Source organism: Dipodomys ordii, unplaced genomic scaffold (genome assembly GCF_000151885.1).
Source record: "Dipodomys ordii isolate 6190 unplaced genomic scaffold, Dord_2.0 Scaffold52, whole genome shotgun sequence".
Taxonomy (NCBI): Eukaryota; Metazoa; Chordata; class Mammalia; order Rodentia; family Heteromyidae; genus Dipodomys; species Dipodomys ordii.
The window spans coordinates 1,002,487-1,028,289 of record NW_012267268.1 but is presented as its reverse complement, the minus strand read 5'-3'; the positions used below and the strand labels follow the sequence as shown (position 1 = coordinate 1,028,289).

The window sequence follows — 25,803 nt, the reverse complement described above, 5'->3', positions numbered from 1 at the left end:
TCCCTCTAGTGATGATAATCCAGCTGTATATGTATATCATGCCATTATGTAGAAGATGCATTGTAAACATTTTCTCCAATACTTTTCAAAGAGGTTACTTGATTTTAAATAGCTCTGTATAATTTACAGAGATTAAATTATATATATATACACACATAGCTATTTATATTTATATGTTACTCTATTGTTGAAAGTGGCTTAACTAAATATTCCTCCTATGAAATGGTTTAGTCTTTGAGGAGATGGTTCTCTTAAACCAATCAAAAACCATTTCAAGGGCTGGGAATGTGGCTCAGTGGTAGAGTACTTGCCATGCATGCATGAGGCCCTGGGTTTGATTCCTCATCACCCCATAAGCAAAAAGAAAAAATCCAGAAGTGGCGCTGTGGCTCAAGTGATAGAGCGCTCGCCTTGAGCTGAAGAGCTGAGGGACAGCGCCCAGGCCCAGAGTTCAGGCCCCACAACTGGACCTCCCCCCCCCAAAAAAAAAACCATTTCAATAGTGTTATTTATCTTTCTGTTGCATTTATTAATAATATGGTTCATACTCATAATTCTTGCTACCTGGAAAGTTGAGTTTGGGAAGATCATTATTCTCCACCAGCCCAGATATTCAGAAAAGTTCATAAGATACCTTCTCAACCAAGAGCTGATTGGTGGCACATGCCTGTCACCCTAGGTATGACAGGAGACCTTAAATTGGCAGATCACAGTCAAGACATGTCCATGGGAAGGAAACAAGACCTTATCTGAAAAATAACTAGCAACAAAACCCAAAATGGCTGAAAAACTGGCTCTGTTGGAGACCACTTGCATGACAATCAACGGGCCCTGAGTTCAAATCCCAGTACTACTAAATTCCGTTTTAGGCCTAGTAAATGCAGAAGTTATCTTTTGTTCATATACAGTCTTACATAGGATAATAAACAAGTTTCTTTCATTATGCTTCTGAGGCTGAACAATGAAACCTGCTTGATTTTCCCACTGAAACTATCTTTTCACTTTGTTGACTGTTTCCTTTGCTATGCAGAAGCTTTTTAGTTTGACTGATACCGTGTGTCTGTCTGGGTTTTTTTATTTATATGTATTGTGCTTAATCTAATACAATTTGTGGATATGCCAAACACAGCTAATGATTGGTCTCAATTTCATAAATAATATTTATTGCTGCTTATTATGATGTAATGATTGAATGTAACCGAAGGATGGCTTCTTCATTTATCAACAGTGCTATGTGGAGAATCTTCTAATTTAAGCTAATTATTTGCAAAATCTTCACAATAGTAACGTCCAGTTCATGAGGTTATGGTGAAAATTCAATGCAATTTAGCCAGCTGACTATTGTATGATATAGATGAATGATATAGATACAAAATTTTAGCCATCATTAATAATAATAAAAATGCCAGTAACTTTACCACAAAATTTTCCTCATAGTATAATTTAAATAGTGACTTTACCACTGGCACATCAGACTCATGTATAAAACTTGTCAGTGCCTGATGCTGATGGCTCACGCCTGTAATTCTAGCTACTCAGGAGGCTGAGATCTGAGGATCACAGTTCAAAGCCAGCCCAGGCAGGAAACCTCATGAGACTCTTATCTCCAATAAACCATTAGAAAACAGGAAGTGGCATTGTGGCTCAAGCAGTAGAGTGCTGGCCTTGAGCTGAAGAGCTGAGGGATAGCACCCAAGCCCAGATTTCAAGCCCCACGATAGACAAAAAACAAAAAAAACAAAAAACTTGTCAGCTGGATAAAATCATGGATTAGAATTAGAAATTTCTTATTGCCAAGAAATAGAGCCTTACTTCTAATAGTATAATCCAGAGTCAGAAGCATCTGCACTCTACCTTACATTTACTTGGTGACCAAATTTTGCAATCGGCCCCAAGTAATTCAGATGATCAGTAGTTTTAGAAATAATGGACAAAAACTGATTTCCTAATAAAGTAGCTTCTAGATACACAAAACTATGTGACATTCAAATCAATGAGAAACAAATAAAGTTAATAAATAAATTCCAAGGTACATTGGCCACAACTCCAGTTTTTAACAATCACAGGCAGACAGTCATACTGAAAAGCACAGATAGAGAACATTTTCACCATTCTAGATCATACTACCTAACTAGAGTAGTCAACTCGATGTATGTATACATAACTTCTGAATACTTGCTAGTCTTTTCTATAAGAAATTAAAAGATACTTAAAAAAAATAGAATCCAAGAATTCTGTAATTTAAACTCATGTATATTTACTGAGCCCATGTACACAGTATACAAATGCCCATTTATTAACACACAAGGCAGATGGACACTGGTGGCTCAAGCCTGTATTCCTGGCTACTCAAGGAGCCTGAGATCTGAGGATCGAGATTTGAAGCAAGCCTTGACAGAAAAATCCATGAAATATTGATCTTCAATTAGCTGGCAGAAAGCTGGAAGTGGAACTCTAGCTCAAGTGATAGAGTATCAGCCTTGAGCAAACTAGCTCAGAGATAATACTTAGGCTCTGATTTCAAGATCTAGGACTGGTGCACGCACATGCATGTGAGTGCACACACACACACACTCACACACACACACACACACACACACACATACACAGAAAAGGAGGGGCCATGAAATCAAGTACATTTTCCTTATGTTCAGACAGAAGTTCTAGTTTTTGAAAATTCTCTGCCTTATTTCTATGTTTAATCTCCATTTCTATTTATTTTTCTTGAACATAAATATCAACATGACAAGTTGTCATGTAGAGGAAGCAAAATACAAACTAGACATAAGATGTCAACTTTTTCGATCTGCATTAAAGGATTATAGGAAGTCATGGTAGAATTCCAAATCTACACAGATAGATGTTAGGTGTAGTAATAACAGTCAGGGACATTAGTAACAAAAAGCAAAATCTCAAGATACATCTTGACCAATGAGTAGTTTATGTCGGTCTTTCTTAGAGCAGCTCTGAATACAACTATCTCCAGGGACCATGTCTTTGACCTAAACATGAGGCCAAAAGAAATTGGCTTTCCATTTCCCTATCTGCAATTATGCTATCGAATCTTCACAGAAGGGCTTTTGAGATTACCAAATTGTTCTCCTCTGTACTTCAGACACCTAGTCCAATTTGGGGGGTGAATCAACAAGACAAGCAGTGTTGGCTGACTGGCTGCACTCCAGAACCTTGCTATTGGTAAATCAAATCTGACACTCGAGACTCCACAAAAGCCTTTGATAAAATTGTTTAAGAAGTTGACTGTGACACCTTGTGTAGACCTAGATTGCACAATTTTTCTGAGGTTGAATGTTAAAAAGCATATTTGAGAACTGTAAATAACATTTAAGTAGTACTGTAGGTCCATCTTTACAATGGATTGTTATTCAGCTGGCATACTGGTGTGTGTGTGTGTGTGTGTGTGTGTGTATGTGTGTGTGTGTGTTGGAATAGGCCTTTAGTATTTTTATCTAACACAGGATCAGAATCTTTAAATTATAGTTTATTGTAGAATAATGTAAAAGATAATCAGAAATGTTATGATTTAGATGTTGTATTGGATATTAACCAGTTTTGAGTGTAATTTTCTAAATTGCTTAAACCATTCCTTTCCCAGATGGATTTATAAATCATTATACTCAAACACTCCTTGAGTCAAAGTTATCATTTCGTTGGGTAGGGTACTGAAGAGATAGATCTTTGACTTGCTCAGTATATATTTAAATGAGAGCCATGTTTTCTTTCCTAGTGAACACATTTTTTTACTTGGTATAGGTCTATCATATAGAGTTTTACATAAAAAACGACACAGGGAAGAAAATCTAAACTTAGTCAAATTAATATACCATCATTCTTGTTTCTTCCAGATAGAAGAAACATAATTTCTATACTTACTAAACCTACTAGTCTAAGAGTAAAAATTAAAACAACCTTTAATCCTATAGATAATTCCTACTTTAACTTTTTTTATTGACAAAACAAAAATAATTTTACATGCTTCTATTAATAAACAGACTGTACTAAAAAAAAGAGCCTCCTGAGAAAATTGTTGAAGTTTCTAACCTAGCAAATTTATCAGTGGTGAAAATTTGAAAGGTAGGCTTTTATATTCTTTGTTACCTTACCAGTGAACAAGGTTATTGATGATATAGGCAGGTTTGTATAATACTTCCTGAAAAAATCGGAATAAAAATTAGTTTCTCTTGCATAAAACCCTCAGAGACAAACAAAACCTTTGTGGCCCACCATCTATCATCTTAAATACTCAAGAGGCTGAGCTCTGGAGGACTGCAGTTTCAGATCAGACCAGTCAGAAAATAATTGGCAAATGGTAGTGAGAGAGGAAGTGGACCTGTGATGCAAAGTGGTAGAGTGCTAGCCTTGAGCAAGAGATCTCAAGCCCTATAACCAACCGAAAGAAAGAGAGAGGGAGAGAGAAAGAGAAAGAAAGAGAGGAGAGTGACTTTTTAGTAAGTGGCACTGTGGCTCAACATAGTAGAGTATTAGCTTTGAGTGAAAAAGCAAAGGAACAGCCCTGATTTCAAGCCCTACAACTGAAAAAAAAAAAGGCATGGATGTATTCATGGCTCCTGAGGTATAGTGCAAGCTGAGAAAGCAAACAAACCATGCAAATGTGAGGCCATGACAAAACCACACCCAAATCCAAACAAAAAACTATTTAGACAGCAAAAGGCACCTGCAAACATGTACTAATAACTATGATCTGCACAGTTTATGTCAGCAATTTGTTGCTTTGAATATTCACATCAATTAATATGTTCCTACCTAAAGCACAACCATACAAATGGATATTTTCTCTTTAAAAATTGGCTTTACATGGAAGTCAGCAGATGGTACAGTACTGTTATGATATCTGTTTAATTTTTAATCCTCTGTATAACCTCTTGGAGCTTTGTGACCTCTCTGAAATACTTTCCCCTTGTTACAGAGTGACTCATTTTGAGGTTTATATAACAATTATGGGCTTGTTATGTTGTACAACCCCAAACCAGCAATTTTCTATCATGATGCTTTTGCCATGGGTTTTTCTTAACTGAAATTGCCTTGTGTGACCAATAAGCAATGTGAAGCTGACATTTCTGAGCCCGAGCAGCTAATCCTAGATTGTATTTACCTATTTTCAAATATTTGCACCATCTGTGATTCCATTTTTTTTTAGATTTGTGGTTACAGCTCAAGGACTGGAGCTGTGAGAAGGAATCAAGCAGTACACTGAATACAGAATTACGAGCATGAGATTGAATTTAACCATGAGATGTGGAAAGGAAATAACAAATTCGGGAAAGTAAATGCATATTCAGTTCTCCACCTCTATGTTCCAAACTTTGTGGATTTTATAAGGAAAATAAAACTGGAAGTCTGGCATTTCTGTAACCAACTCCTAACCCATGTTTGCTCTGGAACCAGGATAACTCCATCTAATGTCCAGATCAACAAATAGGAGCTTGATATTAAAACTAAGGCAACCTTAAGTTTTGATATAATCAAAGCAATGGAGAATGCACTTCAAAGATGGGATTCCTAACATTAAGAATTCACACCATATAGCCAAGTTAACTTCATATTCTAGTGTGTATCTTACATAGCTAAACAAAACATATTAATAATCAGGTAACAGGCACACCATGTTTAGTACCTTATAGATAATAAACATCTCGCTGATGAATCTTCACAATAATTTTGCAATATAAACAATCAGTCTACTTCTGGATGCACTGTCTGATCAAAACAGACTAATTTAACTCAAACTAGAAACTTAAGCAGTGAAGGTTTAAAGGGAGATTCAATGACTAGAACCCCTCAGTTATTTCTACAAACAGGAACTCTATGGGTCTTAACATTTATTCATATATTCATTTTCTATATAAACATTTCTTAGGTATGGATTGGAACTTGGTACCTTGACAGCTCTGTGAAGGAGCAGAGTGATCAATTTGTAGAAAGAAATCCAATCTGCTAAGAAATGCTACAAATTGTAGGGATTTTAAAAAAATAGCTGTATAATAAACCTGTGACATGAACATGCATTCCAGAGTCCCTAAGAGTTGCAATTGCAAATACTAAGTGAGGAGATGAGTGGGTCAAGAGAAAGAGCCTAAGATAGATCTTCTGCCTGTGCAGGGAGATGCCTTCATTTCCCATTTGGAGCAGTGTATCTCTGAGGCAACTTTCACAATGCTTTATACCTGTCAGTGTTACTGCTGGTTGTAGCAAAGGGGAGAATACACAGATATTCTTCTAGGAAGTCTTAAAACCAGTTGTCAAAAGCGTAAGGGCCATTTGCCTACAACGAAGTGGATTTAGGCTAGGAATTTGAATCTTAAAAAAATTGTGAAGTATATGAAGTATAAATATGTGTATGTATAATCATGTAAACTGTCTATTTCCTGTTTTCATAGCAAGACTGTCAAGACTCACAAAACAGAAATTTTTGCAGACATTATGCGCTCTCTTTTGTGCGCTCTCTTTTGGCTATTCAGAGGGAAGAGTTTAGGAGGGTGAGGCAGGTGCTGAAGTCAAGAATGATTCTAAGTAAAATGGACTACAAGACATGGACACGGGAGGTTTTTCTTGTTGTTGTTGCTTTTAATGCACTATGTGATTTTTTTTGTTTCTGTTGTATGTTCTTCTCCCTATGGTATATCCCCTGTTGTCACTGTATTTGATTTTGGTACCCTGGTATTGTATATTTGTTTACTTGAATTAGAGAAGGGAAAGGAACAACAGAATGGTGAGACAAAGGACAAGGGGGGAACCAATGCAACAGAAGTATACACACAAGACACTATGTTGGAAATGATCTGTACCACTTAGGGGGTTGGAGGGAGGGAAAGTAAAAAAATGATGGAAGGGGTAACAAGTTTGACAAGAAATGCACTTATTCCCTTACTTATGTAGCTGTAATCCCTCTGTATATCACCTTGACAATAATAATTTTTAAAAAAAGAATTCCATTCCACATGTCAGGAAATCAAGTTTTAGAAAAAGAATTGTGGAGGAACTGGACTTGGGTTGGAATTGGCACAAGAGAAAAGGGAGAGAAAGAAACTACAGGAACCATTCTGTAACATGGAGACTTCCTAGATCCATAGACAGGCTCTAACATAGGGACAGATGTGGAAGGAATCGCTCCCAGTGTCCTTCACTATCTTTGAGATAACCTCATTTTAGGTGACTGGCAACTTCCAAAGATGTGAGCAAGGGTGGTTCATGCCATTTGACTCTAGCTATGAATCACACACATTTTTCACTGCCAATATGATGATCAGGAAATAACATGAATGGAATTCCTAAGATCACAGAAAAGACAAAAGCCTGGTGGAGATGCTGGATTCATAAAATTATATACTCACGTTATTCCTTGAGCACTTAAGCTTTATTGTACTCTAACAATAAATGAAATGTATTTTTTCTGTAAAGATCCCTGAAAGTTAATTTAGTAGACAGAAAAGAAACTTTTTAAGAAAGTCATACGTCCTCAAACTTTTAAATTATAAACTAACTGAATCTTCTTTTAAATTGAGAAAATACTTACTAAATTTCAGATATGTTTCTCTCTCTCTCTCTCTCTCTCTCTCTCTCTCTCTCTTTCTCTCTCTCTCATTCAGCATTGGTGGTTCATGCCTGTAATCATAGCTATTCAAGAAGCTAAAATCTGATGATCGCACTTTAAAGCCAGTCCAGGCAGGAAAGTTCTGGAGACTCTTATATCCAATTAACAAAAAAGCTGGAAGTGAAACTATGTCTGAAATGACTGCAGTTTAAACATTGTGTGAGTACCTAATCTTCAAATGTGTCCAAGAGAAAAAAAAATAATCATTATAAGAAGTTTGGGAACCATTTAATTTAAAGGTCCCTTTATGAAAAAGACATTTTACAACTTGTTTCAAAAATGGAAAATGAGAAAAAGGTCATGTCTTGCACTTATTAACTGATATGGAAAGCATTTCTGGAAATGAGATATGACTGGCAGAAGTACAAGCATCAGTTTTCACTTGCCCGGTGTCTCTTCAAAGCAAACCTCTTTCCCAGCAGCAGTAGGACCTGCTCCCTGAACAAGAACTGTTAATGCAACTTCAAGTGGTCTCTCTGGCCCACTTTTTCAAAATAAATCACGAAAGAAACTACTATTCAAGTTCTCAATTATGTAATGCAGCTTCCTCACACAGCTGTTTTCAGGACACAGACCCTCAGAGGAGATAAGAAATTGAATCTTCGTTTATCTTTCAGAAATAGGATGAAGATAAAGAACATAAAAAGACGTTTCCCTCACAGATCTTCATTTGCTATTAGGGAGCCTGATACATAGATTTTTGTCCTTTCCTAAGATTACAATAAGTATGATAGAATACAACATGTTTAAATCAGATGAGGTGTAACCTGTTTGGAGAACAGTTCCAAATGCAAAAACAGGTTTCATTATGCATTCAACCCTCTTTTCCTTGAATTTCAACTCAACATAGCTTCAGTTCCCATATGCAAAGAACTTCTAAGTCAATCATTTCTGTGAAGCAAACTTCTGGAAAGAGAATATTAAATCAGGAACACTTCAAAGAAGATGATAAGTCTTTTGGGATATAAATAGGTTACTATCTAAAAATAGTTAAAACTAGTCAATTGTTACAAATTGATTTTTTTACCTAATCTTCTATAATAATCTAATAAAAATACTAAGTGCATGTAGATATCAAGTACATATGCATCAAACCAATATAAATATACACACACTGCTCTGCCTAATGGACAACGTGTGCACACATATTTCCTCAACATTCTCATTAACATAAATGCACAATTGCCCTTCAGAAGAATAATATTTTTAATTGATTTAGAAGATGGGAGTATTAAAAATAAAAAAGTATTGTTTTTTCTCCTAGGCCAGATTCAATACAAGTCCAGTTACCTATATGATATCTAATCCTTAGAACCTTTCACCTTTTATCCTTCATCTCTTCCTTTTGAAGTTAAAGCTATACAGGTTTAAGATTATGAAATGGTCCGTGAATGGTAGGGGAAGGAGTCAATCTAATATTTGTTTTACTGTATTCTCCGTTCCATTTCTGTTGTCCTTTTAAAGAACTAAACCTGATTGAATGTCTGATAACCAACTTTAGTAGTATGATGTTTACATGCATGTGCAAAATCATGAGAAGTCATACACATGTGTATATGTAAAAAAGGAACAGTCTGGGAAAATGTTAAAATAATTTACTAGCTATAGGTGGCTTACTGACATACTTTCTTCTTTTATTATCTAAAAAAGTTTCTAGGCTATTATTCCCCAATTACATATTTAATACAGAACTTATTATTTGACAGGCATTATTAAAAGGTTTTTATAAATTATCTCAATTTGTATATCAAGCTGGTAAGAACCTAGAGTCACTTCCTTTCCATCGGAGTTGAAATGAAGATGAGCTATCCTGTCCCAAAAAATGCAATAGACTCTGGGGGAGACAACATTCTATGACCTTGAATCTGATTTGCAGTGCATATATACAGTCAATAGTAAATGAATATTTGTGATTGATAATAAAAAGTACACAACCTCAATCACAATATTCCAGTACTTTTTATATGACACTATACCCTGTATATATGTAAACAAACAGGCATTTATGTACTAAAGGTTATAACATTTTGTAATCATAAATGATTCAAGAATGAAATTTTGAAATAGCTTTGCTTTTTCTCAGGCTGGGAGGAATTTAGTTTAAGTGTTTTGTTTTCATGATAATATGCTCCATAACATAATGCAACATTAATATTTAACAATACAATTTTCTTTAACTTGCTTTTTATGCAATTTAATCTTTTTTAAATGTGCAATTTGCTCAGTCCCTGAAATAAACAGATAGCTATATATGTGGACATAGCAGATGAATTTCAGCAGGGGATATTTTCTGGTATGTTCTTAACTTAATATAAATGTCTCATATATGAAATATTTATATTATGTATTGTGTTTGTTGTTTAGTATTATGTAATATTTAAATGTACAAAATAAAAAACAAGAAAATAGAAAATACTCTAGCTCCATAATCATCAAAACTTCTACTATTATCTTCAATTAACCTAAATTAAATTGTGTCAAATTACATAGAATTTCCCCTGATAATTACATACTTATATTTAAACACTGATTGAAGCTTTGTTATTGTTTTTTTTTCATTTGCTGATTTCAAGGAGGATCTCATTATGTAGCCCAAGATGGCTAGGAATTTTGATCTTTGACTCCAGCCTCACCAGCTGGTATTATAGGTGTGAACCACCAAAACTGGCTTTAAGTAAACTTCACAGCTTGAGTTATAAATCCATTTTCAAAGCTCTGTTAAAAAAAAAGTCTTTTCACTTTACAAAAGTATGACATATTCATAATTTAGCAAGAAAACATAGATGGACGACTTTGTCTCCAAGTTTTTCTTAAACATACTTTTCAAATATTTTTAGCTGATTTGCCAGATTAAGGCTGACATCAAATAATGCATAGAATTTCCATATTGAAATATTTCAGATTAATATTACCTACGATGGCTATTTTGCAGTTGCTGTTTCACATATTATGTATTCCTCCAGAGTTCAGAGTATGAATTATTGCATCCAAAAGCTGCTACGTACTTAAAATAAAATAAAGTAAAAAGGTCGTGTAACTATCTCTGAAGAGAAACAGTTGCTTTTAAAATTACATTTTAGTCATATTCCAGAAAGTGGATTTCACTGTGTGCATGAGATTTTACTGTATGTGTGGTGTGGTGTAGTGTGTGTGTGTGTGTGTGTGTGCTAGGAATAGTGATCACAACTGTGAATTGTTGGCAGCTTTTTTTTTCCCCATTGCATTTAGCAGAAGGGTGCCACCTGGTGGAAATGTGAGTAAATTTGAAACCTTATCTTCCTAAGTAGAAAAGAATGCACTCCTAACATGCCTTGAGAATCTCAACATTAGCAGAGACAAGTGAAACAAAGATACTTAACTTCATATTGTATGCATAAGGATACATCTGGATAATTTTATACTAATTAGATTTTAAAGTTGATATGAAGGTAACTTTGAAATATCAATCACTATTATAGTAGAAGCTTTAAACAAATTCCTCACCCACTTTACATTTAAAGTGTTCTGTACACACAGATACAACACATCACTTGTGATAGCACCACATTGTTATAAAAGGAATAGGTTGTATTGTTATGTGCATAATATAGGAAGAAAGACTTAAGACAGACTTGATCTCCTGGCTAAGTCTCAAGTCTACTATCTCTGACTTCTCAGCCAAGCTTGGGTAGATTGCTTAACTCAATCCTTTGTATCCTCATCCCCCCAAAGTGAAGACCAGCAGGATGTACCTCAAAAAGTTGCTTTGAGAGTCAGAAGAGACAAATGCATTTGATACAAGGTAGCTTATCAACCTCAAGCATAGCCCACAGAACCTAGCAAATAAACATTCAGGAAGTGGTTGTTTTCAAACCATTAACTGTATTTAGCCATTCAAGATTTGGGATCTGTCCATGGAAAATGAGATATTGATCATGTTATATGGAAATGATTTTCTCTATTCATGTCAAAGTATTTACATTTTTGACATCTTAAAAAGGTGGAAGGTTATTGAAACAAAAATAACTGTTGGAAAGCATCAATGAAATTTTAAAAGATAGCTGATATAATGTAAATATTTTCAATGATTCAAATAGTAAAGAAAATTATCCCTTTCCTGCTCTTTCTGAAAGTGAGGCTGTCTCTGGTCACAGCCCTTTGTGACAAACAGTCACAGACAAGATGAAACAAAAAAACCAAGTCCTCCACAGCAAGACAACAGTAACCAAATTACATTGTTTCATATTATTTTTACTCCAAAGAAAGGCTGGGTTCTTTTTGGGCTAAATAGAAACAGGTACTTACTGGGTAGCTCAGGCTAAGTATCTTCAAGGCTAATAATAATCTCTATCATGGAAAGTGAAAGACTTTTTTTGGCAACCTTCAAAAGTTTAAATCATTCAAAATCAATACAGATGAATGATCAGCTGGAACATGCTCCCTGTTGTAACCCCAGACAGAGTTTCATAAAGCTATATTTTGAAGTCAATTTATGAATCTTCTTTTTGATATATCATGCAAGCTAGGATAATTAATAGCATCTTTGCAGAGGTATTGTAGCTAATATTGCATAAAAGTTGTGAGACCATGACAAAATTAAACCACAATGACTGAATCTGTTCATAACTACTCAGGCATGTATTGTAAGCACGCAAGCATCCACAGCAATCACCCACATTCCATGGCCATCAATTCAAAGGTTAGTCCCTGGTCAAATAATAAAATAGATATTGATATTTCATTCTTTCTCTTTTCATTCTTACATCAGTCTCTTTTAACACATGTATAGAAATGCACACCAATGGCATTTTAAAATCATGTAAATGCTCAAGAAGTCACTTGAACCTACTAAATTAAAATGAGAGTTCTTCAAATGGCCACTCCCTGAATATTTGAATTGGCCATAAAAATATGAATACTAACAAGAAAAAAATGGATTCAAGCTTGAACTTATCTTTCCCTTTGAATTTTAAGTACGAGATTAGTCCTGAAAGAGGGATTTGCTTTGCATATACAACATGTCCACTTATTTGCATATACATTTTCAGCTTCTGCATGTTCTACCTTGCCTTTCTTTCCCTACCTCCCCCCACCATGGCTGTACTGTTTGCAGCACCTCAAGTAACCAGCTGGTGTCACAGGTTAGTGAGCAAAGATTTCATGTGGGGACTCTTATCTGACTTACCATTCTTATGGCTAGCATCGTTCTAAGAGCAGCAAAGAGGCTCGGTGGCTTGTTAATGAAATTTAAGGGCTGTCAGCCTGAAAGAGGATGTCACATCCATGTTCTTTTAGGGAAATCATTTCTATACATCTCCTAAGCAGTTTCTATACGGTGGTGTGTGCTGGGGGGTGGGAGGAGGTATAAAAAGGAAGGGACATTTGGATATAATCTCTTATTCGTGCCCTTATCTGTAAGTATGTATGGAAGAGGATGGTTTACGAAAACCAGTGCTTTGTAAAGCAGCATTCACCTCCATTAACAGAAAGGAAGCTATAAGGGATTGAATAATCTCCACCACCTGTGTGAAACATATGTGAGGAAAATGAAAAAGGGACGGAAGGGGAGAGGAGAGACCACAAGCCAACAGAGATGACCAAGACTGGAATATTAATATCAGAACTGCTGGCATCGCTTCTTCTGCCTTGCCACCCCTCTGGGCTATTTGGACAGCTTCCCTCACAGGCACTCTTCAGTGCAAAGAATTCACGAAGAGCTGACTGACTGCTGAAGTCGAGCTGTTGCACCCCCTTGTCACCTCACTTCTAAGAATGAACGGGGAGTGTCTCTGCGGGGGACGCCTATGGTGGCCTCCCACAGAGCACCCCGGGGAAAGCGCTTACCCCAGCGCCCGCGAACTCTAGCCCCACGGTGATGCACTGACCTAAGCGCGGTTCTCTCTGCCCAGTTCTAATGGATATAAACGTGACCGCACCTCGAGCGGTCACAGCCTCCCTCCTCCACGCCAGAGCGTCTCCGTGCTCCTGACCCTCCAACTTTGGGAAAGAGCATCACCGAATGCCCAATCACCCCCAATCCAGGGACACAGACTGAGAGGGGGAAATCTTCCATGCAATGAGACTACAGGTCCTTAAAGACAGAAACAAAACGGGGCTGGCGTGTGCGAAGGATGTGAAGAATCACATCAACCCTCCACCAGCACAGGGCACCCCATCTCCGCAGACACAACACCTCTGGATGTGGAGATCCCTGGAGCCAGTCCCCCTTCCAAGCTTCCCTTTAAGGACCAGCGCCTTTCTGCTCCCCAAGCAACGTTCCACTCTGCACAGTACAGATGCAGAACACATCCTCTTTTCCCCACCTCGCCTCCCACCGCTGTCTCCTCGAAAGAGAAAGGCAAGGGAAAACTCTGTCGGCCTAAGTCATTTGCCTAGTTGGGTATTTGGGGGGAGGGTCAGCGCAAGTCCAAAGCACAGTAAAACAGGGCTTGAACCCTGCAAGTGGTCCTCTCCAGGAGCGCGGCAGATCTTGCCAGCGCAGACCCGACCTCCTCTCCCTCCCACGGTGGCCCGCCCGCTGGAGCTCTCTCCAGGACACCCCCAGCCTTTACCTCTCGCCCCCCTTCCCCGCGGCTCTCCACCTTGCGCATCCTCTCGCCCGGACCCAGAGCGCACTCAGATGCTCTAACTTCCTGCTGAGTCCATGGATAGCAGGGAACAACTGCTCTTGGAACTGGGGCGGGGGTGGGGGACAGGGAGGGGTGGGAGCCGAGCCCGAGAGGAGAAACGGGGGTGGGGGGGAGCGCCGACGCGAGTCATCCTCCCCCCTCCAACACACACACACACACACACACACACACACACACACACACACACACACACACACACACACACACTCGCCAGGGAGGGCCTGGCCTCAGATGCCAACTCTCACCTGGTCCGCCGGCTGCGCCTGGCTTGCCCTGGCCCCCGGGGTGGGCTGCTGCTCCTGCTTCATGGCTGTCATCGCTTTGGAGCTCACTTCCTCGCGGGCACTTCAGACTCAGGGACTGTCACTTGGCCGCGATCGCATCGCGGGCGCCCGTCTCTTGCTTGCTCGCTCGCTCTCTCGGAATTGGCGGAAGGGAAAGCGGCGGCGATGGGTGGGGGGAGGGGAGCGGCAGGGAGGGGAAGGCGAGAGGCAGCAGGCCAGCCCCCCCCCCCGGGCAGGATCCTCTTCTTTCGGCTACCGCAGACCCTCGAACTCCCCACTCCCCCGCCCCCCACCGCCGGCCTCCCCCGAGCGAGCTCCCGAAATCAGACACGATCAAGTGGCAAGTTAGAGGGGCGGCGAGCGGCAGGATCCCAGCCCCTGACCGCGCTGGTGCCACGTCTGGAAGCGCCCGAGGAGCCCGGCTCTCATTCTACCGCAGTCCGCGCCCCCCGCGCGCACAGCCGCCCGCCCCCGGGGGCTCCCCGCGCCGCGCTCAGCGCGCCAGGTGGAGCAGTCCCGCGCCAAGCTCCTGCATCTCCCTCCCTAGCAACCGCAACGCGGGACAGAGCCCTGGGCGGCGCGGCTCCTGGCTCCCGGCTCCCTCTCCCGCATTCAAGGCTGCCCAGCTCTGTGGGCACCCCGGTCCCTCTGCCACCCGCGAGCTCCTGTTAAAACCCGGAGAAGCGGAGTGTGCAAAGCCCTCTGTGGTTCCAGCGCGGCCACTGGGCATGCTCCAGCGCTCCAGAAGGCAAGGGGCAGCGGGGGACAGAGGCCTGGGGTCTACCCTTGATGGTGTGCGACACTTGTCTGGACCTGAAGGGCTGTCCCAGATGGTGACCCGCGGCCCCCCGAGCCTCTTGATTTGGAGCAGTGTGCATTCTTTAGCTTCTAGCTAAAGACATTCCCCAGATAGCTTCCTGGTTAAGGCCAGGTGAATTCCTAGAGGTTGGTTAGAAACACTAATAACCTGATAATTCTTTTTAAAGGTTCTCTCTCTCTCTCTCTCTTTTCTGGGTATAGGTAGAAAAAATCACCAGGTTCTAAGTTTTTCTGCTGGACATACCCCTTTCTCATTCAAAGTATGTTTATTGGGCACCGAACAGGTGTTAAGCACCCTGTAAAGGCTGGGAGGGGCTGCGATGAAGAAAACCTCAATAACTACCCACACCGTTTTTTTGGAAACCCAATGGTTAACGCCCAAGCCACATCGTTTAAATTAGTTTAGAAGCTGAGTGCATGCGGCTGGATGGAATAAGCTTATGTTCATTAGTTTCACCTGATTTCCCTAAACACAGGCCTTTCCCCAAGTGCCAGCAAGAATAATGCCTTAAGCAGATGGACCACATACAGTTGCCCCATGACGTGGCGCACACAGGTTGATGGGGGTTGCTCACCAGGGAAAAAGATGAGAGGGAGACAACTATGCAGAAAGTAATGAATCCAGCCCATGCTGTGAAGTAGTTCCAAGAAAGGTAGCAGAAGGTAGAGATGTAGAGGTATTGAGAGCTCAGAACTGGGTTTTACAACCTAAGGACTGACTCCCTCTTTGTCTAAATGACTCAGCCACTTGTTAGCTATTGTGGAATTGTAGAAAATATGCCCCTGTCTTGTTCATTCTTAAGATATAAATTATTATGCTTGCCCTAAACAATAACAATGCCTTTAAAATAATTTTTAAAGAAATCTGTCATCGTCAATAGGTGGAATCCAGATGAACAGAGAAATTGCTTTTCAAAAATGTGTGCTCCAGGCCTTTTTGGGGCTGAAGTGTTCTACTTCAGTAGAATTGCTTTGTGATAAGAAGCACTACTAGGTGTAAAAGTTTAAAGCAAGCATAAAAGAAATGAAATTTGTGTAAAATATCTGTGCAATGAATCTGAAAAATCAGTTTTTTCCTCATATATAATTTGAGGATTTGAGTGAAAGAATATACATTGATCAGAAAATACTTCCATCTTTACACCTTGCTCTCTGTTCTTTACTTGGATACATTCATTGTTCCAAGTCTTTCCATTTTGGATGATCTACTTGAAGACATTTCCTTTATGACAGAAATTTGTTTTATAAAGGATGGGGGCATAGTAGAGGGAATTATTGCCATTCAGATATAGATTAGTTATTTGATTAAACCTAATGGTTTAAGGTAGTGATGTTTAACTAAATATATATTTTATACTCAGTTTTCAATATTGAGTATAAAATTTAGTTTGATTACAAATTATGTCAAAATGGTTACATGTTTTGCTTGATGTGGTGTACTTGAGAGCATCTTTTGTTTTTGAAGAAGGGCTTCTTTGATCTGAGTCTGTTTGGGGGTAGATTGTTAATTTTCAAGCTAGGAGGTTTTGTTAATCTCTTGAGATTTACATTAAGGGCATTAATTAAAAATTGATTGCATGAAAAGTGATTTTCCCCACTTAACCTCTTTTTTGAAATGTAATACACTTGAATTAATATGTTAGATTTGTGTACTCTATTTCTAATTGAAGAAAAATTCTAATTTCTAAGAAATTCAGAGGTATGTTTACCATTCTCTTTTACAATTTCTCATCATAGTTTTATTTAAAAATACCTAGATGCTGATAACTCACATGTCTTAGACATGTGGGAGACTAAGATCTGAGACTAGTGCTTTGAAGCCAGTCTAGGCAGAATACTCTTAAGATTTATTCTTTCATTAACTAGCAAAGAGCCAGAAGTGAAGATATACCTCAAGAGATTAAAATGAAAAGTTCATGAGTTCAAGGCCAGGATTGGCAGAAGGTGGGGAGGAGGGAAGGAAAAGGATACCATTTACATTCTATAAAATTAGAGGAGTCACATTGTCATAACCCTAATGCAATGCAGACATGAAGTGTCTGTATCAGTCTGTATGTCACTGAATGACTGCTTTTGCTTCATCCAGACTAAGGGTCAGGGTGAACTTGTTTATCTCCTGTCCCTACTTCCTTACCTGGAAAAATTAACATGTTAAAACACTTGACAATTAATATATCTCTTCTATTTCTGTGACTATACATTGATTTTAACAGATCAAAAATCAATGTGCTAAATGGTAAATTATTTGCATAGGCTAAAATTTACTGGAAGTATCAATTAAATGCTTAGAAAGGTACAAAAGATAGATAGTTTAATTACTCCACAATGGATCCTTGAGATCCACCAAATATTCACGTTCTTTTAGTACATGTAAATGCATAATATTTTGTTAATATTTGCCTTATTGACAAACTTCTCTTTTTTCTCTGCCGCCTGCCTGCCTTCCTTCGTTCGTTCCTTCATTCCTTCGTTTCTTCCTTCCTTCCTTCCTTCCTTCCTAACTTCCTTCCTTCCTTCCTTCCTTCCTTTCTTCTGTGTTTGTGTGCTGGTATTGTGGTTTGAATGCAGGACCTTGCATTTTTGTTCAGCTTTTCTTTGTATGGATGGTTTCCACCACTTGAGCTACCACACACACACACACACACACACACACACACACACATATTCTTTTTATATGGAAATAACACTGTCAGTGACTTTCTTCCTAAGCTGGTTTTGAACTAGGATACTCAAATCTTAGTCTCAACAGCAGCTTGGCTTATAGGTGTGAGTCCCTGGTGCCTGGCATTTTTGAAACAATCATAATTAAAATTTGGTTATAAAGTATTTCTGGAAATAAAAAAATCTGCTTATGAAGACTTTTTTAGAGTTTTACAGAATATCTATAGGTTCTTTTTCTTATTTATTTCCCTGAGGAGCTAAATAATGGCAATCATAATTTTTTAACTCTTGTTTCGTAATGAAGGAAATATGATCAGATTCTTTTCTTTTTTTTTTTTTTTGTCAGTCTCGGGGTTTGAACTATGGGCCTAAGAGCTGTCCCTCAGCTCTTCAGCTCAAGGCTAGAGCTCTACCATGAGCTACTGTGCCACCACTTGAGCTACTGCGCCATTTCCCATTTTCTGATGGTTTATTGGAGATAAGAGTTTCACATACTTTCCTGCCCGGGCTGGCTTTGAACCATGATCCTCAGATCTCAGCCTCCTGAGTAGCTAGGATTACAGGCATGTGCCACCAGTGCCCGCCTTGATCAGATTCTTATAATGGACAACACCTGGAAAAGTGACTAGTAAAATCATCTCCCTTTATGGTTCTAAATGTCTCAGAACATTTCACGATATGTTGTCACATTAATATAGACATTTTAAATTTTTTTTTTGGGTCCAGTCGTGGGGCCTGAATTCTGGGCCTGTCCCTTAGCTCTTCAGCTCAAGGCTAGCGCTCTACCACTTGAGCCACAGCACCACTTCTGGCTTTTTTCTTTTTGCTTATATGGTGCTGAGGAATCGAACCCAGGGCCTCATGCATGCAAGGCAAGCGCTCTACCACTGAGCCACCTTCCCAGCCCCAACTTTTTAAATTTTTATAGGAAGTAACTTTACCACTTCCTTCTGAAAATGAATGGCCACAGTTTCCACATTCAGGCTTCCATGAGGATGTCATTTACAATGCTGATTTCTCATTGTGTTCCTTTGGGTTTCTGAAGTTGCTCAAAAGCCTTCTTATATATATGCTTTAAACATCTAGCATCTTCCTCAGATTGATATTTTATGCCTCAAAAAGTAATCCTGGCTACTGCAATCTTATTTCTCAGGAGGCTGAGATCTGCGTGAAGGCAGCCCAGGCAGAAAAGTCCATGAAACTCTTATATCCAATTAACCACCACAAACTGGAACTGGAGCTGTGGCTCAAGTGGTAGAGCATGAGCTTTGAGTGAAAAAACAAAGGGACGGCACTCAGGCACTTAATTCAAACCCAAGTACCAACAAGCACACCCAAACATGATGTGAAATGCCAGTGCGGCATGTATAGTCTCACTGAGAATTTGACTAAGTCAAGATTATAATCAAAATATTTCAGTATCAGTAACAAAGTTAGGTCATTGTAGGAACACACTTGTTTGTATGACCTATTTAATCTTTAATATCAAAGTAGAGACACTGGAGATTTTTTTTTTGCTCGTTAACAACAAGCAAATCATACTATAACCAGGTTAACCTTGGCTATGTCTGTAAAACACAAAAATTCTACAAGAGTATGTGAAGCAGGGTAGCATTTCCTGACAAACTCCTCAATTTCAGATAAATTAGATAAAGACAAATAGGACCCTGTATACTAGGGTCCTCTTCACTAGTTGCTTAGAAACTCTTGATGCTTTTTTCCCCCTTTCTCTTTCCTGAAGTCAATCTCAGTGTCATGTAAAGGCTACCTTAATAGGGATTTCCCCAGCATAAGTCAGTCCTCTATTGAGTGTCTGTAATGAGTACCGCTTTAGGAAGACAGGGCTGTGAGCTGTGCCTTCAGAGAGCTGGCCTGAAAACTGACCAATTATATCTTTGCTGATGAAGATACAGCTTTAGTTCACATTGTGTGCAATCATTTGGTCTTGATTTATAAATCACCTCAACTCACCTCAATAGATTTTCCAAATTCCCTAAAGTGCCTACTTTGTCCTTGGGCAGAAAATCAGTATAGTGAGAAATGTTCAGCAACAAATGATAAGTACATAAATTATAACAGATGCATTTTTTAAAAGAAAGATGACAGAAAGACAGAAAGATGATACTACCTATTTAAGTGATATCCATGTGTGCTACTCAGTACCATTGTGAGAGTCTTTTTGCATGAACTAAACTTTCTGACAGTCTCTATGTGTGACAGGAAGGCTTTCCTGTTATAAAAATTCATAGCCCAATTATGATCTCTGGTGGAAGCAGACAGAGTTGCAATATCCTGAGAGACTTTCTTGTTGCACACTGGAGACTCGAAGGTACCGATAAACTGCACGTTCCCACTGAGTTCCAGTGCGGTAGAGTCTTCTTGGCTGTTATATTTATACATCTCATGCCTACCTTTCACCTGCCATCCTTCTTGACAGATGTAAGAGCACTGAGCCAATAAAACAATACTCATAATTTTTTTCCTGTATGTGATTTTTCCCCTGAATAGCTGAATGCCAACAACAAAACAGTTTAAGAATTTGAGAAAATTTCCTGCTATTATTATTATACCCACAGATGCACAACAAAGGGCTTGGAACAATTTTACTTTGTAAGGAGTAATCATTGAATGAATTGATAATGTTGACAAAGGGGAAACAAATCTTTCATCTCTTTTGGCAAGTATCAGTGGCTAATTTGGGTTGATTTTTACAGGTCTTTAAAGATAAAATTAAGTTTTTGTAAAATCTGCAAATGACATAAGGGTTGTTTGCTATGAAAGAATATTTAGAAATGTTGGCATAACATTTGTCCTTTTCAGATAATGAGTCTTCTTTGATGAATAATGTTTCTGAACCTGGTATTTCTTATTTCCCTAAACAAGATTAGATTTTGTAATGATTCAAAAGCGATCTCCTTCTCTTTGTCCTTGAAAAGTACATAGTACAGAGCTTTCTCTTACATTCAGACTTTATAGTGGGTTACCTACTTTCCTATTTTATGTAATTCCCAGAATATCACTAAGCACATTTTCCATTCAAGGAATTCATTTATATATAAAGATAAATTTTAAAAAACCTGCACTGTTAGATCTTGACTAATTTCTGGAGAAAAGGAAAAATTTCTAACTTCTGTAATACTTTGACCATAGTCAATTTAATTAAAAATTTGTATTAATTCACATTCCCCATGATCCTCCACAGATTTGATAAGAATGCTATAGCCACAGAGACTCCAATAATATTAAAAAGTCTCTGGCACATTCCCCTATCACTTGATATTCCTTTCACCACACAAAATCATCTGTTCAGATTATACAAACTCTAGGTTCAGGACATTATGAGATGTGACATACATTAAAATCAAGTACATTAAGATAAATACTCATTATTAGTCATTATTGTTTAATTCTGTTTAACCTGTTAAATGAGTAGTGTGCTAGTCATATTGATCCCTTTTTACACTTTTTAAATTTTATTTTATTGTAAAGATGCTTTACAGAGGGGTTACAGTTACATGAGTAAGGAAATGAGCACATTTCTTTTCTAGCATTGTTACCCTCCTTTGTTGTTCTCCCATTATCCCTTCCCTCCCCCACCTCCATCACTCCTACTTTCCCTCCCTTCCCCCCCCCAACCCACCCTTGCAATGGATTATCCTGTGTCATTGTTTCAGAGTTTTGTTATTCCTCTTTCCTTCCCCAAATTAGACAAATGTATATATAAGATGTAGGGTACCAAAATCAAGTACATTGACAACAGGGGATATATTATAGGGGGAAGAACATACAAAGGAAACAAAAAAAATCACATAGTACATTAAAACAACAACAACAAGGAAAACCTCTTGTGTCCATATCTTGGGGCTCATTTTGCTAAGCATCATCTTATATGGTCATATATACATAGCTTTTGAGCTTTTCTGCTCATCTGCTAAAGTTATCCTAGTCATATAATTATTGCGAATGAGGGAAACCATGGGACCTATATTTCCTTGGGCCTGGCTTTCTTCATTTAATATGATTTTAAGCCATTCATTTCTACCTTGCAAATTGAATGTTTATTAAAGTCACATATTCTTATTCAAAGCAGAGAAAGAATAGTGATAGTAGAGGAGAAGACAAAATGGGAAGAAAATAAAGAAAAGTAGGAGACAATTTCTGAGAATGTTAGAAAAGTTAGAATGCTTTCTGTCTAATATTTTTAGTGCTACCATTATAAGGATCACAAATGCTATAAATCCAATTGTTGAGGTTCCAAGTATTGCTTCTTTCAGTTTTAAAATAATAAGTACTTGTGCAAGTTTAGAATGAATGGCTCTAATTATGATTTCTTCATTCTTTTGTAGGTGATTTTATGTTCTCAATTACTTTCAAGCATAACTTTTTTTCAAGTATTTTATTATGCATTCTACTTAACAATTTGACAGTAAACATTAGTGGAGGAGGTGGAGAATATCTGTAACAAATAAGATAGTTCATACAAATCAATGACTAGAAAAGTACTCCTTAATTAACTATTGACTCAGCAATGTTGAGTGTTTAATCTTAGTTGACAGAACAACTCAAAGGATGAGTCAACAGTTCTCTTCAGTGATGATCTACCTTTCCCAAATGTACTGACCTATTAGGACACAGATTCTGGCGAAGTCTTTCCTAATGAAAGATCACAGGGATTTTCTTCTTCAACTTCTTTTCTGGTAATGTATAGATCACTAAACAGTTTGTACTTTTATTCTGTATTTTTAATCATTCTGGATTTTTTATTCTGTCACAAATTATAAATAATATAATGATTACTAATGAATTCATGAAGGAAAATGGTGAGGATATTAGTCTTAAATGTGTGTATGCAGGTGGTAATGGGTAAGGTTCTAATTGGTCTCTTTATCTAGGTAGAAAATGTAGAAATATTTACTTTCCTCCCCCTTCAATAGTAAGCTACATTATTGATGCCTGTGAATGTGCATGTTTTTGTTTTAATACCCATTCAAGGAAATATATTGTCTTAATATTTCACTTCTCTCTATTTAATATGTAGAAGTTTTGTAATTCTGTTACCTGTGTGATGGAACAAAGCCTCTTTTTCAAGTTATATTTTAGTGTAAAGACGATGTACAGAGGGGTTACAGTTTGTTATATAAGTAAGATAATGAGAACATTTTTTTTGAACAGTGTTACATCCTCCCTGATCTCCTACTTTCCCCTTCTCAACAACCCCCTCCCTAGCTGTAAAGTTCTTTTCCAACATAGTGTCTAGTGAGTATAATTGTTGAAGTGGTTCACACTTTGTCCCACTGTTTATGTGATTTCCCTTTCCCAAATCAGATGAACTTATATATTGGACAAAGTATACATAAATCAAAAACAATGGCAACAGGGAATAAACCAAAGGGGAAAAAATAAAGAAAAAAATATAAGGTACATTGTGATTTTTTTGTTGCTTTGTATATCCCTCCCCCATGGTATAACCCCTGTTTTCACTGTATTTGATGTTGGTATAATTTGGGGAGAGAAAGGGAAAAACAAAAATTTTAAATAGTGAAACAGATTGACCCATTGCAACAATGAGATGTACAAGATGCAATATCGAAAAACTAACTTTACAATTTAGGCTGGGGGGGGAAGGGACAGGAGATGGGAAGGAAGGGATGGTAGGGAAAAAACAAAGGAGGAGGCAACAATGCTGGATAAGAAATGTACTAATTACCTTGCTCATGTAACTGTAACACCTCTGAAACATATTTTGACAATAAAAACTTAATTAAAGAATAATTGCAAACAGAACACTTTAAAAATCATCAACAACAACAACAACAAAAAACACTCTTGATTCTATTTCTTGTGGTTTCTGAATCCAACTAAGCCACAGGAACAATGGCTCTTAAGGGAAAGAGCCTGCCAGATGCCAGATGTGGCTCAGTTGTAAAACATGAAGGAAAAGCTAGATAAGCCTGACATTCTGCTTAGGACAGGGTACTGGAAATTTGACAAAATGTTTATTTTCCAATGATGACAGCTTATGGGAAAAATTGAATTTGGAATTCTAATGACACTATCACTTTTATCTAACTTATCACTAATATATATATATATATATATATATATATCACATCCATTCATCTACTGAGGGACATCTGGGTTCGTTACATATCTTAGCTATGGTAAATAATGCTGGAATAACATAGTTGTGCTGGTAGCTTTAGTATGGGCTTTTTGTGATCATTTGGGTAAAATGCCCAAAAGTGGGATTGCTGGTTCATAGGGGAGTTCTATGAGGAGTCGTTTGAGGAACCTCTATACTGCTTTCCAATGTGGTTGAAAAAGTTTACACTCCTATGAAAAATGAAGTAAGGTTCCCTTTTGGCCACATCCCCTCCAAGATCTGTTGTTATTAAATTTCTTGATTATAGCTATTCTAACTGGGGTGAGGTGGAATCTCAATGTTGTTCTGATTTGCATTTCTTTTATGGCTAGAGAAGTCGAGCATTTCTTCATGTGTGTATTGGCCATTTTTATTCCCTCTTCAGAGAAGTTTCTCTTTAAGTCTTTAGCCCACTTATTTATCAGGCAGTTGTTTCTTTGAGGATTTGTTGTTGGGAATTTAATTTTTTGAGTTCTAAATATACTTTAGATATGAGACCCTTGTCTGTTGTATGACTAGTGAAGATCTTCTCCCAATCTGTTGGCTTTCTATTGATCTTGCTATCTATGTACTTTGCCATGCAGAAGCTCTGTAGTTTCATGCAAAACCATTTGTCCAACCTTTTTTGAATTGTTGTGCTTTTGGGTCTTTATTAAGAAAATTTCGGCATGTGCCAAGGAGCCCTATAGTTTTCCTATTTCTTCCTATAATGTTTTCTAGGTGTCTGCTTTGACTCTGACATCTTTGATCCATTTGGAGTTTATTCTTAAAAATCTGAAATTCTTATAGGTTTTTTCATATAGTGTCACAAAAAACATTAAAAGATAAAGTTAATATTTTAGGATGATAACTATTTTCAGAGCAGAGATATCTTTGTTTTACATCTTAAGCACATATTTTAAGTAAGCTTATTTATATGAATTTTCTAGTTTGTAGTTATGTATTCTAAAAGAGTCATTCTGTGAATTAGAAAAAAAATTATATCTATTGAGTATCAGTTACTTTGGAATAGCCTTTGCAGCTGGAACTATGCCTTGAACATAATAAATGTGTTCATATGAATGAAAAACTAAAAATAAAAGAATCATTGTTGTTCAATGGAGTATACAAATATTTATGAATATTTATTATTAGAAATTAAATTATATGCATTACGTTATTCAGAATAAAAAGTAATTCACAAAAAGCATAAGAGAAGATGCATCAAATAGCCTTAAGGGACTGAAGTGGGAAGGTAAACATCTTAAAAACCCATTAGACTAAATGTAAAGATAACAAAAACCACAAAGAAAAACAGAAACAAATGTGTTATTTCCATTTGTCTTGTTTGTAAGTTTATCTGTTTGCAGGAGGGTAAGAAGGGGTAAGGGTAAGAAGAGAAATTATACTTCATGAAAAAGAGAATCACATGGGTTTGGATTGTGGCTTGGTGATATACTGGTTCCCTAGCATGCATGAAGCCTGGATTTAGTTCCTTAATACCACAGAAACAGAAAAAGCCAGACAGTGCCCAGGCCCTGAGTTCAAGCCCCAGAACTGGCAAGAAGAAAGAAAGAAAGAAAGAAAGAAAGAAAGAAAGAAAGAAAGAAAGAAAGAAAGAAAGAAAGAAAGAAAGAAAGAAAGAAAGAAAGAAAGAAA

At 37.8% G+C, this 25,803-nt stretch overlaps 1 protein-coding gene across 3 annotated transcripts in view; it reads right to left on the bottom strand.

Annotated features, from left to right (window-relative positions):
* Positions 1-25,803, bottom strand: part of Dpp10 (dipeptidyl-peptidase 10 (non-functional)) — a 1,450,850-nt gene that overhangs the window by 634,036 nt on the left and 791,011 nt on the right. Inside the window, exon 1 of one of the 3 annotated variants that reach the window (XM_013020703.1) lies at positions 14,505-14,578. The exons of 1 other annotated variant lie outside the window; for it this stretch is intronic. In XM_013020703.1, the coding sequence (XP_012876157.1) occupies positions 14,505-14,576 (72 nt within the window). In that variant the 5' untranslated portion in view covers positions 14,577-14,578. Of the gene's footprint in view, positions 1-14,181; positions 14,341-14,504; positions 14,579-25,803 lie in introns of those variants that run through there. One more of the 3 variants, XM_013020705.1, reaches the window with a different exon arrangement.